Genomic DNA, 12,476 nt, shown 5'->3' with positions numbered 1-12,476 from the left:
TTCTTTCTTTCTTTCTTTCTTTCTTTTTCTTTTCTTTTCTTTCTTCTTTCTTTTCTTTTCTTTTCTTTCTTTTTTTCTTTCTTTCCTCTCACCCTATCGCAACCTGGAGTGCAATGGCCCAATCTTGGCTCACTGCAACCTCTGCCTCCCCGGTTCAAGCAATTCTCCTGCCTCAGCCTCCTGAGTAGCTGGGATTACAAGTGCGTGCCACCATGCCGGGCTAATTTTTTGTATTTTTAGTAGAGGTGGGGTTTCACCATGTCGTCCAGGCTGGTCTCGAACTCCTGACCTCAAGGACCTCGGCCTTCCAAAGTACTGAGTTTACAGGTGTGAGCCACTGTGCCCAGCCAGGATGTCTTTTTTGTTTGTTGTTTTTTTGAGACGGACTCTCACTCTGTTGCCCAGGCTGGAGTGCAGTGGCGCAATCTTTGCTCACTGCAACATCTACCTCCCAGGTTCAAGTGATTTGCCTGCCTCAGCTTCCCGAGTAGCTGGGATTACAGGCGCCTGCCACCACTAGTTTTGTATTTCTAAGTAGAGACAGGGTCTCACCGTGCTGGCCAGGTTGGTCTAGAACTCCCAGCCTCAGGTGATCCGCCCATCTCAGCCTCCCAAAGTGCTGGGATTACAGGCGTGAGCCACCGCGCCCGGCCTGTTTTTTGTTTTTTATGTATTTATTTTATGTTTTTGAGACGGAGTCTCAGTCTTACTGCCCAGGCATGATCTCTGCTCACTGCAACCTCCGCCTCCGGGTTCAAGTGATTATCCTGCCTCAGCCTCCTGAGTAGTTGAAGTTACAAGTGCCCACCACCACACCCAGCTAATTTTTTTGTATGTTTAGGAGAAACGGGGTTTCACCATGTTGGCCAGACTGGTCCCAAACTCAGGTGATCCGCCCGCCTTGGCGGATCTAATGCTGGGATTACAGGTGTGAGCCACGGCGCCCGGCCTGTTGATTTATTTGTTAACGTTTTCATCTCCCTGTGGAGTCTCTTTTCAAATGTATTTTCCTATTCCTGTGTTTTGAGGTCTGACATTTGTTGCCTGGAAGCTGCAGTGCAGCCCTTGGGGACACTCTGCACAGCTTGGGGCCTCTGAATCCCGATGTGCCCTAGTCCTGGGCCCTGTTTCTTCTCCTGAGGCCACACATCTGGCCATCCTGTTATCCAGCTGTGGCCCAGGTAGCTTCCCAACTGCCTGGAGGAGTGGCCCGAGCCTCTTTGCTGCCTGACAGCCCTGGGCTCACTGCCCTGCAGCCCCACCAGCAGTGATGAGGACCTGGAGTAGAGCTGTGGGGGATGGCCCCACAGCAACCTGTTGTCCCCTGAGGTCGTGGTGCCTCTTGCTCTGGGCCCTAGATTCTCTGGATCCTGCAACAGTCACCACTCATGCTTCTGCTACGCTTCCCGGTGTCTTCACTCCTCCTTTTGTCTCTGCCTTGCCTGTTCAGCGGACGCAAATGCCTGTCCTCAGTTTTCTGTCTTTAACTGGCAGTTCTGTTTATATCCACATGGCTCTCCTCTCAGGCCACCAGGGAACTGACACCTGCAGTGGTCTGCAGCTGAGCCCATTGGTTAGGGAGATGGGCTCTGGGTGTCACTGGCTGGCAGAATGGCCATGGCCCTGGACTTCAGTCTCCCTGCGGGGCCTGAAGCGGCACTAGGCTCCCCTGAGATGTACAACCCCTGGGAGTTGAACAGTTGGGTCAGAGAGGATACCCGTAAGCTGCAGGGTTGGTGGCGGGGGTGGAGGGTTCCACTTGCCCAGATCACATGGAGTGGGAGAAGGAGCATGCACTGGGGTGTTTCTTCCCTTCTTCCCCAGCTGCATCACCTGGTCATGCTGGTGGCCGCTCTGCCGCCCTCCAGATCCTGCTGTGACCTGGGCTTCCAGGAAGGCTGTCTCATCCTAGGCCAGGGCCCTCCGTTCTCTTCTGCATTTTGGACAGTTTCTGCAGTGAGCGTTCTGAACAGGATGAACAGCTATCTTTAAAAGCAGGGTCCAGCACCCTAGTGTGTGTCCCTGGTCTCTGGTAGCAGGCACCTACACAAAGTGACCCTCCTCTGGGCTCAGGGGGAGAGTGAGTGTGGAAGTCCTCCTTTGGGTGAAGCTGGGGGCAGGATGGGCTCAGGCCCAGGCTCCTGTGACCCCTTGGCCCTGCTCTGGATTTGGGAGCAGGAGGGTCCCTTCCTTGAGGCATCTCCACCGGGCCCCCATGTAGATACAGGCCTGGAGTCCTGCCTCTCCTTCGCAGGAAGCTGTGCCAGCCACAGAGCACCAGCAGCCTCCTTGGAGACCCTGCTGCCTCCAGCCCCCCAGGCGAGCGTGGGCACTCGGCTTCACCCCCACAGGTAAATGGGGCAGGCCTGGGGTGACTGTCCCGAGCACCTGCAGGGCACCCTGTGTTGCGTCAGTAACCCTTGTCACCTTCCTCACCAGCTCCTTGGAGCATGAGCTGCTCCGAGTTGAGCCGTCTCCCTCCGCCCAGGGACCAAGGGGGAAGCTGTCGGGTTGGGGTTGGGGGCAGATTCCTGCCATTGTGGCTGCAGCACCCCAGTGTCACAGTGCAGAACCTGGGACGGGGGCAGCTCCCTGATGTGGGGTTGCCCCCGGACCTCCTGCTCCTGTGTCACAGCTATCGCTGGGGAAGCATGCTGAGCACAGCAGCGCTTTAGACCAGTCCCCAGGGGTGGCCCGCTCACACGCTGGGCCCTGCCCTCCCCCTGCATCTATCCCAGCAGGCTGATGGGCCCCAGCTGAGGCCACCCTGAGCAGTGCCTGGGACCTGACTTGGTGCCCGGGCGCCCCCGTGTGGCCAGTGTGGGCCTTGCAGGCGGCACTGGGTTTTCTGGCTGGGCCAGGGGATTGCCTGTTGCTGCCCAGCTGCTCTGTGCTCCCCTCTAAAATGGTCTCTGTTCCTCTCCAGAAACGGCCACAGCCTCCTGATTTCATCGACCCCCTGGCCAACAAGAAACCCCGGATATCGCACTTCACTCAGAGAGCTCAACCTGCCATCAATGGGAAGCTGGGCGTGCCCGATGGCCGTGAGGCTTTGCTGCCCACCCCGGGCCCGCCAGCCAGCACGGACACCCTCAGCTCCAGCACTCACCTGCCCCCGCAGCTGGAGCCCCCAAGGGTCTACGACCCTCTGTCCGATGTCAGCAATGACCTGGGCCACAGCGGCCGGGACTGTGAGCACGGAGAGGTGGCTGCCCCAGCCCCTACTGCGCGCCTCGGCCTGCCCCTGCTGATGGACTGTGCCCAGCCCAGCAGGCCCCACAGCAGCCCCTTGCACAGCAAGCCCAAGAAGAAGTCCAAGAAGCACAAAGACAAGGAGAGGACGTCTGAGGACAGGCCTCGGGCCCAGCCTCCAGACTGTGCACCTGCCACCCATGCCACCCTCGGAGCCCCAGCAGACGCCCCAGGTAGGTGCCCAGGCAGGAGGGCGCTGCTGCGACTCCAAGTACTGGCCCCACACCCGTCTCACCCTCATGGGGTGTTGAGGGGGCTCAAGCTGTAGAAGCTGGGAGAGGGAGCCCTGTTGCCCCAGGCCCTGTCAGATTCGCCCTGTGTGCCCGGCACCTGGCACCCTATGTTCCTGCATCTGGTCCTCTCCCTGCGCATCTGGAGTGCCTGGTGTCACTTGTAGTCAATGTGCCAGGCCAACACTGGGGACCGGCGGCCCAGAGCCTTGTGGGGAACTGAGGCCACAGAAGGGGCTAACGTGGAGAGGAATGGGGCCCAGGCCCCAGCTCTGACTGCAGGGAAGCCCCAGGAACCAGGGCCATGCTGAGATCTGCTGGGGTTCAGGGAAGGCAGTAGGGGCCCAGGCAAGCCAGCCCTATTCAGGGAGAGGCAGCGCAGGTGCGGATAGGCAGATCCTGGTGGGAAAGGGATAGCACCTGGACCTCCGTAGGCCCCGTGCGACTGTTGTGGAGTGTAGGTTTCTGCTGTGGGGACAGGGCCTGGCAGGCTGGAGTTGGGGAGCCAGGAGACCTGGCCAGCTCCGAGCCCACAGCCCAGGCACCCGAACCGAGCAGCAGCAGCACTCGCCCAGCATCATGGCCATGAGCCTGTGCAGCTGTTCGTTTACAGGAACCAGCAGAAGCAGCAGCCAGCATGCAGTGGCCGTTCCACCGCCATGTGTGGCAGGGGCTGCAGTGGTCCCATGTGGTGATGGCGGCCAGTTGCAGATAACCACCTCGCTCTCAGCGCCGGCTGGCCCAGGGCAGCCCAGGTGGTGTCACCTGTTGTGCTTTTGGGTTGTGTCTCTGGGGAGGAGGTTGAGTCAGGGGCATTCCTGGGATGAGGATGGGAGCCCCTCTTCCATTATAGCTTTGCGTTGCTCAGAGGGCCATGCCCCGTCCCCTGCTGTGGCTGGAGAGCAGGTCCTCACAACTGTGGCTGGGTCTTACTGGATCGGAAGGAGGACTTTTGGGGTTGGGTCAGCCCTGCCTCGTGCTGGGCTTCCCACCTCCCGTGGGACTGCATGTGGAGGCCAAAGGGGAGAAGGTGGCCTCACTCCCTGGGCAGCCTCTCTAACCAGGGCCATGCTTAGGGCAGGACTCCTGATTCCCAGGACATACCCACACCCCACAGCCAGACCTGGGCCAGGATCTGTCTCAAATGGCCCGGGTCCAGGGTCCACAGACCACTCTGGGCTGTGTCCCTTCCTTGGATGCCCAGTGCCTAGGTGCCAAGACAGGCCTGGGGACTCAAGGTGGTTTCCTATCTGGCCTGGTGCATGTCGGCCCCTAGGCAGCTCATCCCTGGCCCAGGAGCTATCATCTCTACCACAGGTGAGAAAGTGTAAACCAGGGGTAGATGTCCCAAGCACCAAGAAAAGGACAGTAGAGTCACCAGAAGCTGAGCCAGGTGCTGGTGGTCCATGTTACCCAGGGTCCCGAAGGTGGTACATGTGCCTGTGCCCCTGCCCGGGACAAGCAAGTAGAGAGATGTGGGCTGTGAAGGGACAGATAGGGAGAGGAGCTGCTGTGGGGGTGTTCCCCAGGGCCCCAAAGCAGGGACCAGCTTGGCCGGCCCCACACAGCCAGAGCTGAGCGGGAGTGGGGGCCGCTGAGGTTTGCCAAGGGCTGGACTTTGAAAAGGGCCCACTGGTACCAGGTTGAGCTGACCCTAAGCCTTGATTTCCCCATTTGTCATCCTAGCTGGTGAAGATCTTGGGGCCTGTCAAATGCAGTGTTCTTGACCAGCCTGACACATGGCAGTTACCTGTCCTAGAACACCCACAGAGGCCACTCTGGCGGGAGCATGGGCTTGGCTTTCCCAGCTGTGCCTTGCCTATCACTTCCTTCCTGCCCGGACCAGGGTTAGATTCATTCAATACATGCCCAGTGGGTTGCAGCCCTGGGAAGGCCACAGCCTTTAGACAACCCAGGTGGGGGTGGTGGCGATATTGAAGGCAGTGCCTGACCCAAAGTTGGGACTGTTAAAAACTTTGTGGGGAGTGAGCTTTGTCCACTTTTGGGAATTTGGCAGCAGAGAAGCTGCTGTGGTCAGCCCAGGTGTTACACTGAGAGAGAGGGCTCAGCAAACTGGAGATCGCAGACTCCTGCTCTCTCAGGGGATAGTGCAGAGGGCCCCTGAAAATGTGCACGAGGGCCAGGCACGTGGCTCCGCCTGTAATCCGAGCATGTTGAGAGGCCAAGTCAAGAGGATCACTTAAGTCCAGGAGTTCAAGACCAGCCTAGGCAATATAGGAGAGCCTCCTCATCTCTACTAAAAAGTAAAAAAAAAAAAAAAAATCACCAGCTGTGATGGTTCACACCTATAATCCCAGTGCTTTGGAAGGCCAGTTCAGGAGGACTGCTTGAGGTCAGGAGTTTGAGACCAGCCTGGGCAACACAGCTGGACTCCATCTCTACAAAAAATGTATTTAATTAGCTGGGCATGGTGACATATGCCTGTAGTCCCACCTATTTGGGAGGCTGAGGTAAGAGGATCACTTGAGCCCAGGAGTTCAAGGTTGTAGTGAGCCATGATCGCACCATTGCAACTCCAACCTGGGTGGCAGAGCAAGACCCTGTCTCTAAAAAAAAAAAAAAAAAAAAAAAAAAAAAAGTCATACTGAGGATACATCTGAAATTGATAAAATCATTTCTGTATTGGAAAGAAAGTCACTGCAAGAAGGCCTAGGAAACGCACTAAATTGTAGTTGTGATCCGAGGGGATGAGGCGACTGTTCCTAGGTGACGGGCACTTCAGTCCTCCTGTCCGTCCTCCTTGATTGCCAAACCCTCAGGGGTGTTGTCATATGTGGCCAGGGCACCCCACCACATGGCTGAGGAGCAGGACAGCTGCCTGGGGTCCCATCTAGCCATCAGCTGTGCAGCTTTGGGCAGGCCCCTGAAGGGCTGAAGGGCTGAGCATCATCATGGACGCTTTGCTCACGGGTGGCCGATTGGGGTGGCCCATGGGCTCCTCTGGCTGGCCCTGTCCTGGAGCTGCCTTGTGGAGCCTGCAATTCAGTGTCTAGTGGAAAGGACGGGACGATCTGGGTGGGGCGCAGACCAAGGGCCTGAAACTTTGTCAGCAGCAAGAGATGCAGGCCCTACTGGCCGTCTTATCTTTGTCCTGCCTGGCCAGAGACTGGGATGCCCCAGAGACTCGGGTCAGGCCAGGGGTCGTTTGTTTTCAGCTTAGTGACCTTTGACATGCAGTCAGTGGAGGCAGCAAAGACCTGGCCTGGGGGAAGCTCTGACCGGTTGTGCAGGCTTTGGCCCTGCAGTTCCCTGACCTGTCTGCTGTTTGCCAAGAATGTGACTGTGGTGATGCCTGGGCGCTCTGTGTCCTGCAGGGCTTTGCCTTGGACACGCAGGTGCACGTTGAACTCTGCTCGACACCTGGAGGGCACGCCCAGGTCCAGCAGCCCACAGTTGCCAGGTGCCAGGTGCTCAGCCCTTGCACCTGCCACACAGTCATCCCCTCTGCCGTCCCTCCATGTCCCTCCAGCAGCAAAGTGTGCACTTTTCACGCGTGTCCCCATCCTGGCGTGCTTCCTGCAGACCGGTGCCATGGGTGCAGACTCAGGAGGTGTGTGTTTGTTCTCATAGGTTTAAATGGAACCTGCAGCATTTCCAGTGTTCCCACGTCCACGTCGGAGACGCCCGACTACTTGCTGTGAGTGTTTGTCCCGGCCCTGCAGGCCAGGCCTCCCTTTTCTGGGTTCAGACCCCCTCCCCCAGCACTGCAGGTTGTCAGAGGCAGAAAGCCACTGCAAGTCTGAGTATGTGAATTCCAATCATAGCAGCCTTTTCTGGGCCAGGCCCCCTCATAAGCCAGGGTATCACCCGAGAGGCCAGGCCGCCGGCGGAGCCAGGATGGCCGCTGCCTGGGTGGGGCTGGATCCTTCCAGCCTCCACTTAGTGGCCCCTCTCTCCTGTCTCAGGAAATACGCAGCCATCTCCTCTTCGGAGCAGCGCCAGAGCTACAAGAACGACTTCAACGCCGAGTACAGCGAGTACCGCGACCTGCACGCCCGCATTGAGCGCATCACACGGCGGTTCACGCAGCTCGACGCCCAGCTCCGGCAGCTCTCCCAGGGCTCCGAGGAGTATGAGGTAGAGCCGCCCCGCTGTCTGCTGTGCCCCGGCTCTGGCGGGAGCCAGGGCCCATTTGGGCGCATACCATCGCCACTACTAGCCTACTGGCCTGCTTGGTGGCCCCCGAGTCTGGCCCTTCCCCAGGCAGCGCTTCTCCCCCTGGTGCACTCCATGGGGCAACTCCATGGTTCTGGCCTGGCCCTGGGGCCCTATTGTGGGAGTCCTTGAAGGCAGCCCAGCTTGTCAGCCTCCTTTGCAGAGGGGACAGCTGTGACCCACCTCCTTGGGTGGGGGCGATCCAGGGTACATGGATCCCCACACGTTTGAGCACCGGGGGTCCTCTCACAGCCCAGGACACAGGGCTCTTGGTACCTGTGCCACACCCTCGGGAGACTCCGCAACTGAGCCCTGTCCAGCACCCTGGAGCACATCCATGCTGCCACAACTGTAGCAGGGGGAGGTGACAGGTCCCTGTGGTCCTGGGAACCAGGAGTCCTGTGGTCCCCTGGCTTGAGCTCACAGCTCCTTCAGCTGCCCTGTGTAGACAGAGTCTCCACCCTCAGCCACAGCCTTGGACACAGCCTCCCCACCTGCCACCTTTTGGAACTGGTGACCTGACTGCAGGGCTGGGCCCCGATTAATCAGATGCCGGGGTATCTCCCGGCCAAAGCCCCTTTGGCTTCCAAAGAGGATGACTCACGATGGGGTTCTAGGGGCTGCGAGCCATGGCTTCTTGGGGCTTCTCTCCCTCCCCCCCCTCTTTGCTGCATGCCCCAGCCCCTCATCCCAGCCCCGCCGCGACATGGATACTTCCTTGTCCTCCCACGCCCCCATGACAGCAGTGCCCCACCTGCTCTTGCCTCCAAGGGACCCGGCAGCCTTTCCCTCATGCCCCATCCACTCTGGAGCTACAGCCGCTGCAGACCCATGGGGTGTGACTTGCCCCTGTACTTGAGGCTGCCCCACCTTCCCACCCCTCACCCTTCTCAGAGCACCTGGGACCACTCAATTTGAGTTTCCTGCAGGCGGGGATGCATTCTGTCATCTCAAAATTTTGTTTTTCTTCTAGACTACTCGAGGGCAGATTTTGCAGGAATATAGAAAAATCAAAAAGGTGAGAGTGTCTCTTGTGTTGGGATGGGCTCCAAGTGAGCCGTGGGAGCTGGAGGGAGGAGGAGGGTGAGCCCAGGGCAACCTCCCTGCCTGCTACTTCTAAGGTGTGGGGGAAGAGCCTTTGGGTCTGAGGCCAAAGTTGCCCCACCACCCCCAGCCAAGTCTTCAGCCGTGGCATCCCGGCCCAGCCACACAAGCTGAGGAGGTGCGGGGAACCAACTCCCACTCTGCCCTTGGACCACAACCCTCCTTGCTGGGCACCAAGCCCAGGTTTTTGGTGGGGTTGGGGTGGGCACTGGCCTGCTCGCAGCGGGGAGCAGCACCCAGGGAGGCTCTGTCCTGAGCGTGACTGTGCTGTCCCGCAGACCAATACCAACTACAGCCAGGAGAAGCACCGCTGCGAGTACCTGCACAGCAAGCTGGCCCACATCAAGAGACTCATTGCCGAGTACGACCAGCGGCAGCTGCAGGCTTGGCCCTAGCCGCCCGCCCCGATGGCGTGGATCTGGGAGGGTGGGGGGAGCAAAAAGCGGGGAGAGAGGATTTATTTAAAAAAATAAACCCGAGGAAGATGCTCATCTGAGCCAGCACTGCCGGCTTTCAGGGCAGCCCCTGCAGACGTCTCGCCCTGGCGGGTGGCTGCAAGCCCACCTCGGCCCTCCCTGCGCCTCCTGAGCAGTCCCTGCCTATGACGGGCTCCCCAGAAGCCCACTGCCTCCTCCCTGGCTGCAGCCCCCCGGGTTCAGCCTCCTCTCTGGCCAGAAGACTCCTAGACCCTCAGGGCGGCGCGCCTGCCTTTTCTAGTTTTATACAAAGACAGCCACTTTTAGCTACTGCTAATGAGACTTGAGTCTATTTTTGTACAAAAGAGAAGCAAAATCTTTTTTCTAAACCTGTGCCTCCCTCTCCTTGGACACCCAGGGTCTAGCCGCTGCCCTGGGTCCTGCCTGCAGTATTACAGAGGCCGTTGAAAGGTGCAGCCGCGTTCTGAGGGCGCGGGGACTGGGCACATGGCCTCTGCTAGTCTCTGGCTCTATGTTTAGGCACCCCCGTCCCCAGCCTCTCTTCCTCGGGCAGGGTCTCTGCTCCAGCAAGCAAATGGGGTGGCCTGGGTGGCTATTTTGAGAACTCCAGCTGGTGTCCCCAGGCAGCTGCTCAGAGCCAAGGGGGCAGAGGGCTTTTGGCGCCCCCAGGCCTGCCCTGTTATTTGAGGCCCTCAGCTATCAGGGGCCACTGTGTTTCTGTGCTCCAAGTTGAGACTCGGCTGCAGCGGCATCCGATTTTACTTTGCGATGTCCTCGGTTTCCCATTTGCTGCTGCTGCTCATTCCACACTGTTGAGACCTTGTAGTCTCGATGCTGCTGGCCTCCCTCTGTCCCTCTGTCCACTTGTGGGTCCTGGGGTCGTTTTAGCAGAGCCACCGCCAAGGTTTGCACTCAGGGAGGGGCTGATGGAGGGCTGGGTGCCTTGGGGTCAGGGAGGCCCCAGGGACCCATGGGCAGAGCTGGGGAGCCAGGAGGATGGGTCCGCCTGCTCTGGGGGTGCAGGCTCTGCAGACACCCCAATTGCTGCTTTGTTGCTGTGCCTACTCTAGCGTCCCCCAAAGCATCGGGGGGCCACGCAAGTGTGCGTGTGTGTGCGTGTGTGGGGACCCCCCAGGGCATGGTGGGGTCTGAGGCGTGTGTTCCCATTTAGGGCTGAATGAAGCCATGACTTGGGAAGGTGGTGGTGGGGGTGGCTGTGACTCAGGGCCCAGGGATCACATGGGGGTCACTGCTGCCATCAGCAGTCAGGCAGGGAGAGCAGAAATGCAAAAATACAGATGTGTCTATTTTTCTAAACTGGGGGGTGGAGGGGTGCCTCCTGATGGCTTCCAAAGAGCTGACCATGGAGGGCCCACAGTGCATCCCACCCCTGCCCAAGAGTCTCTCTCCTTTGGGACCCCCGGGTTCCCAGAGCTCCGAGGAAACTGATCCTTCATGTTTCAATAGCTGTTGTTGTTTTTCTCTTCTGGGCCGGCCAGGGAAGGGCCGAGCAGGCTCCAGGGGGTCTCCAGGGTCAGCTGGACCCCACTGTGTTGCCCGCAGCCAGCCCTGCAGACATGGGTGAGGTGGGATAATTTCAGGAGGTTCCAGCCCGGGACTGCCCGCCCCTCTGCCCTGGGAACCAGTCCAAGGGGCTGTCAGTTGAATTTGCCTTTTTGTTGTTGTTGTTTTTGTTGTTTATTTGTTCTCCTTTTAAGGGATTATGAAGCTAAGAAAAGTTTTGTGTTTTGGGGGTTGGTGGACAAAGTTCTAGTTGATTAAATATGGTCTAACTTATTGATACTATTTTTTTTCTTTTAATGTTGTACTGTGGAGAAAAACTATTTTGAGCCATGGGGTTGGTGTTTACAAGAACTTTCCACTTTTGCCAAAATGTTACAATTGAAAGGCATCTGCGTCTTCAGTTTCCTAATATTTTCTTAAAAGATCTAGTGTCCTTTTTGTACACTAAACAGGTGAATGCTGACTTTTTTCATTCTCCAATAAATTTCACTGAACTGAACCCGGCAGCCCAGACTGCCTGGCTGGTGTGTGTGGTGTGTGGTGTGTGGGTGCTGGTGTATCTGTGTTTGTGGTGTATGGTGTGTGTGGGTGTGTGTGGGTGTGTAGTATATCTGTGTCGGTGTGTGTCGAGTGTGATGTGTGGGTGTGTAGTGTGTGGTTAGGGTGTGTGTTGGATGTGTGTGTTGGATGTGTGGGGTACCTGTGTAGGTATGTGGGTGTGTTAGGGTGTGGGTTCTGTGTTGGTGTGTGTGGTTTATCCGGGGATGTTAGGGTGTGGGTGTTTGTGGGTGTTGTGTGGGTGTGTGGTGTGGGTGTAGTGTATCTGGGTGCGTGGTGTTAGGGTGTGGTGTATCTGGACGTGTGTGTTAGGGTGTGGGTGTGTGGGTGTCGTGTATGTGTGGGGTGTGAGGGTGGGGTGTTGGGGTGTGGTGTGGGTGTGTGGTGTATGTTAGGGTGTGGGTGTGATGTATGTGGTGTGTGCTAGGGTGTTGGTGTGTGTGGTGTGTGTTGGATGTGGTGTGGAGTGGTATGTGGTGGGGGTGTGGGGGTGGTGTGTGTTGGGGATGTGTGGTGTGTGAGGGTGTGGGTGTGTTGGGGTATGTGTGGTGTATCTGTGTGTGGTATGAGGGTGTGTGGGGGTGTGGTGTGGGTGGTGTGTTTGGTGTGTTGGGGATGTGTGTGTTGGGGCGGTGTGTGGTGTGTGCTGGGGTGTGGGTGTGGTGTGTGGTATGTGTGTGTGGTGTGTGTTGGGTGTGTATGTGGTGTGGGGGGTGTGGTGTGGGGGTGTGATGTGTTGGTGTGGGGGTGTGATATCGGTGTGTGGTATGAGGGTGTGGATGTGTGGTGTATGTTGGGGTGTGTGGTGTGTTGGGCTGTGGGTGTGGTGAGTGTAGGTGTGTGATGTGCGTGTTGGGGTGTGTGTAGGTGTGTGGTGTGTGCTAGGGATGTGTGTGGTGTGGGGATGTGTGTGTTGGGGTGTGTGGTGTGTTGGTATGGGTGTGGTGTATCAGTGTGGGGTATGAGAGTGTGGGGGTATGTGTGTGTGGTGTGTGTTGGGGTGTGTTGGGGCGGTGCATGGTGTGTATTGGGATGTGTGGGTGTGGTGTGAGTGTTGGTGTGTATTGGGGTGTGTGGTGTGTGGGTGTGATGTGTGTTGGGGATGTGTGGTGTGTGTTGAAGGTGTGGGGGTGTGTGTTGGGGTGGGTGTGGTGTGGGTGTGTGTTGGGATGTGGGTGTGGGGTGTGTGTGTTGG

At 58.1% G+C, this 12,476-nt stretch overlaps 1 protein-coding gene across 1 annotated transcript in view; it reads left to right on the top strand.

Annotated features, from left to right (window-relative positions):
• ELL (elongation factor RNA polymerase II) overlaps positions 1 to 11,222 on the top strand; it is an 86,890-nt gene extending 75,668 nt beyond the window's left edge. The window contains exons 7-12 of the mRNA XM_011925802.1: positions 2,255 to 2,351; positions 2,927 to 3,425; positions 7,074 to 7,140; positions 7,409 to 7,580; positions 8,632 to 8,676; positions 9,041 to 11,222. Of these exons, the coding sequence (XP_011781192.1) occupies positions 2,255 to 2,351; positions 2,927 to 3,425; positions 7,074 to 7,140; positions 7,409 to 7,580; positions 8,632 to 8,676; positions 9,041 to 9,157 (997 nt within the window). The 3' untranslated portion in view covers positions 9,158 to 11,222. The remainder of the gene's footprint in view (positions 1 to 2,254; positions 2,352 to 2,926; positions 3,426 to 7,073; positions 7,141 to 7,408; positions 7,581 to 8,631; positions 8,677 to 9,040) is intronic.
• Positions 11,223 to 12,476: the final 1,254 nt, after the last annotated feature.

Source organism: Colobus angolensis, unplaced genomic scaffold (genome assembly GCF_000951035.1).
Source record: "Colobus angolensis palliatus isolate OR3802 unplaced genomic scaffold, Cang.pa_1.0 Scaffold66, whole genome shotgun sequence".
Lineage (NCBI taxonomy): Eukaryota > Metazoa > Chordata > Mammalia > Primates > Cercopithecidae > Colobus > Colobus angolensis.
Note: the sequence above shows the minus strand (reverse complement) of the source record. Positions and strands in the feature narration are given on the sequence as shown.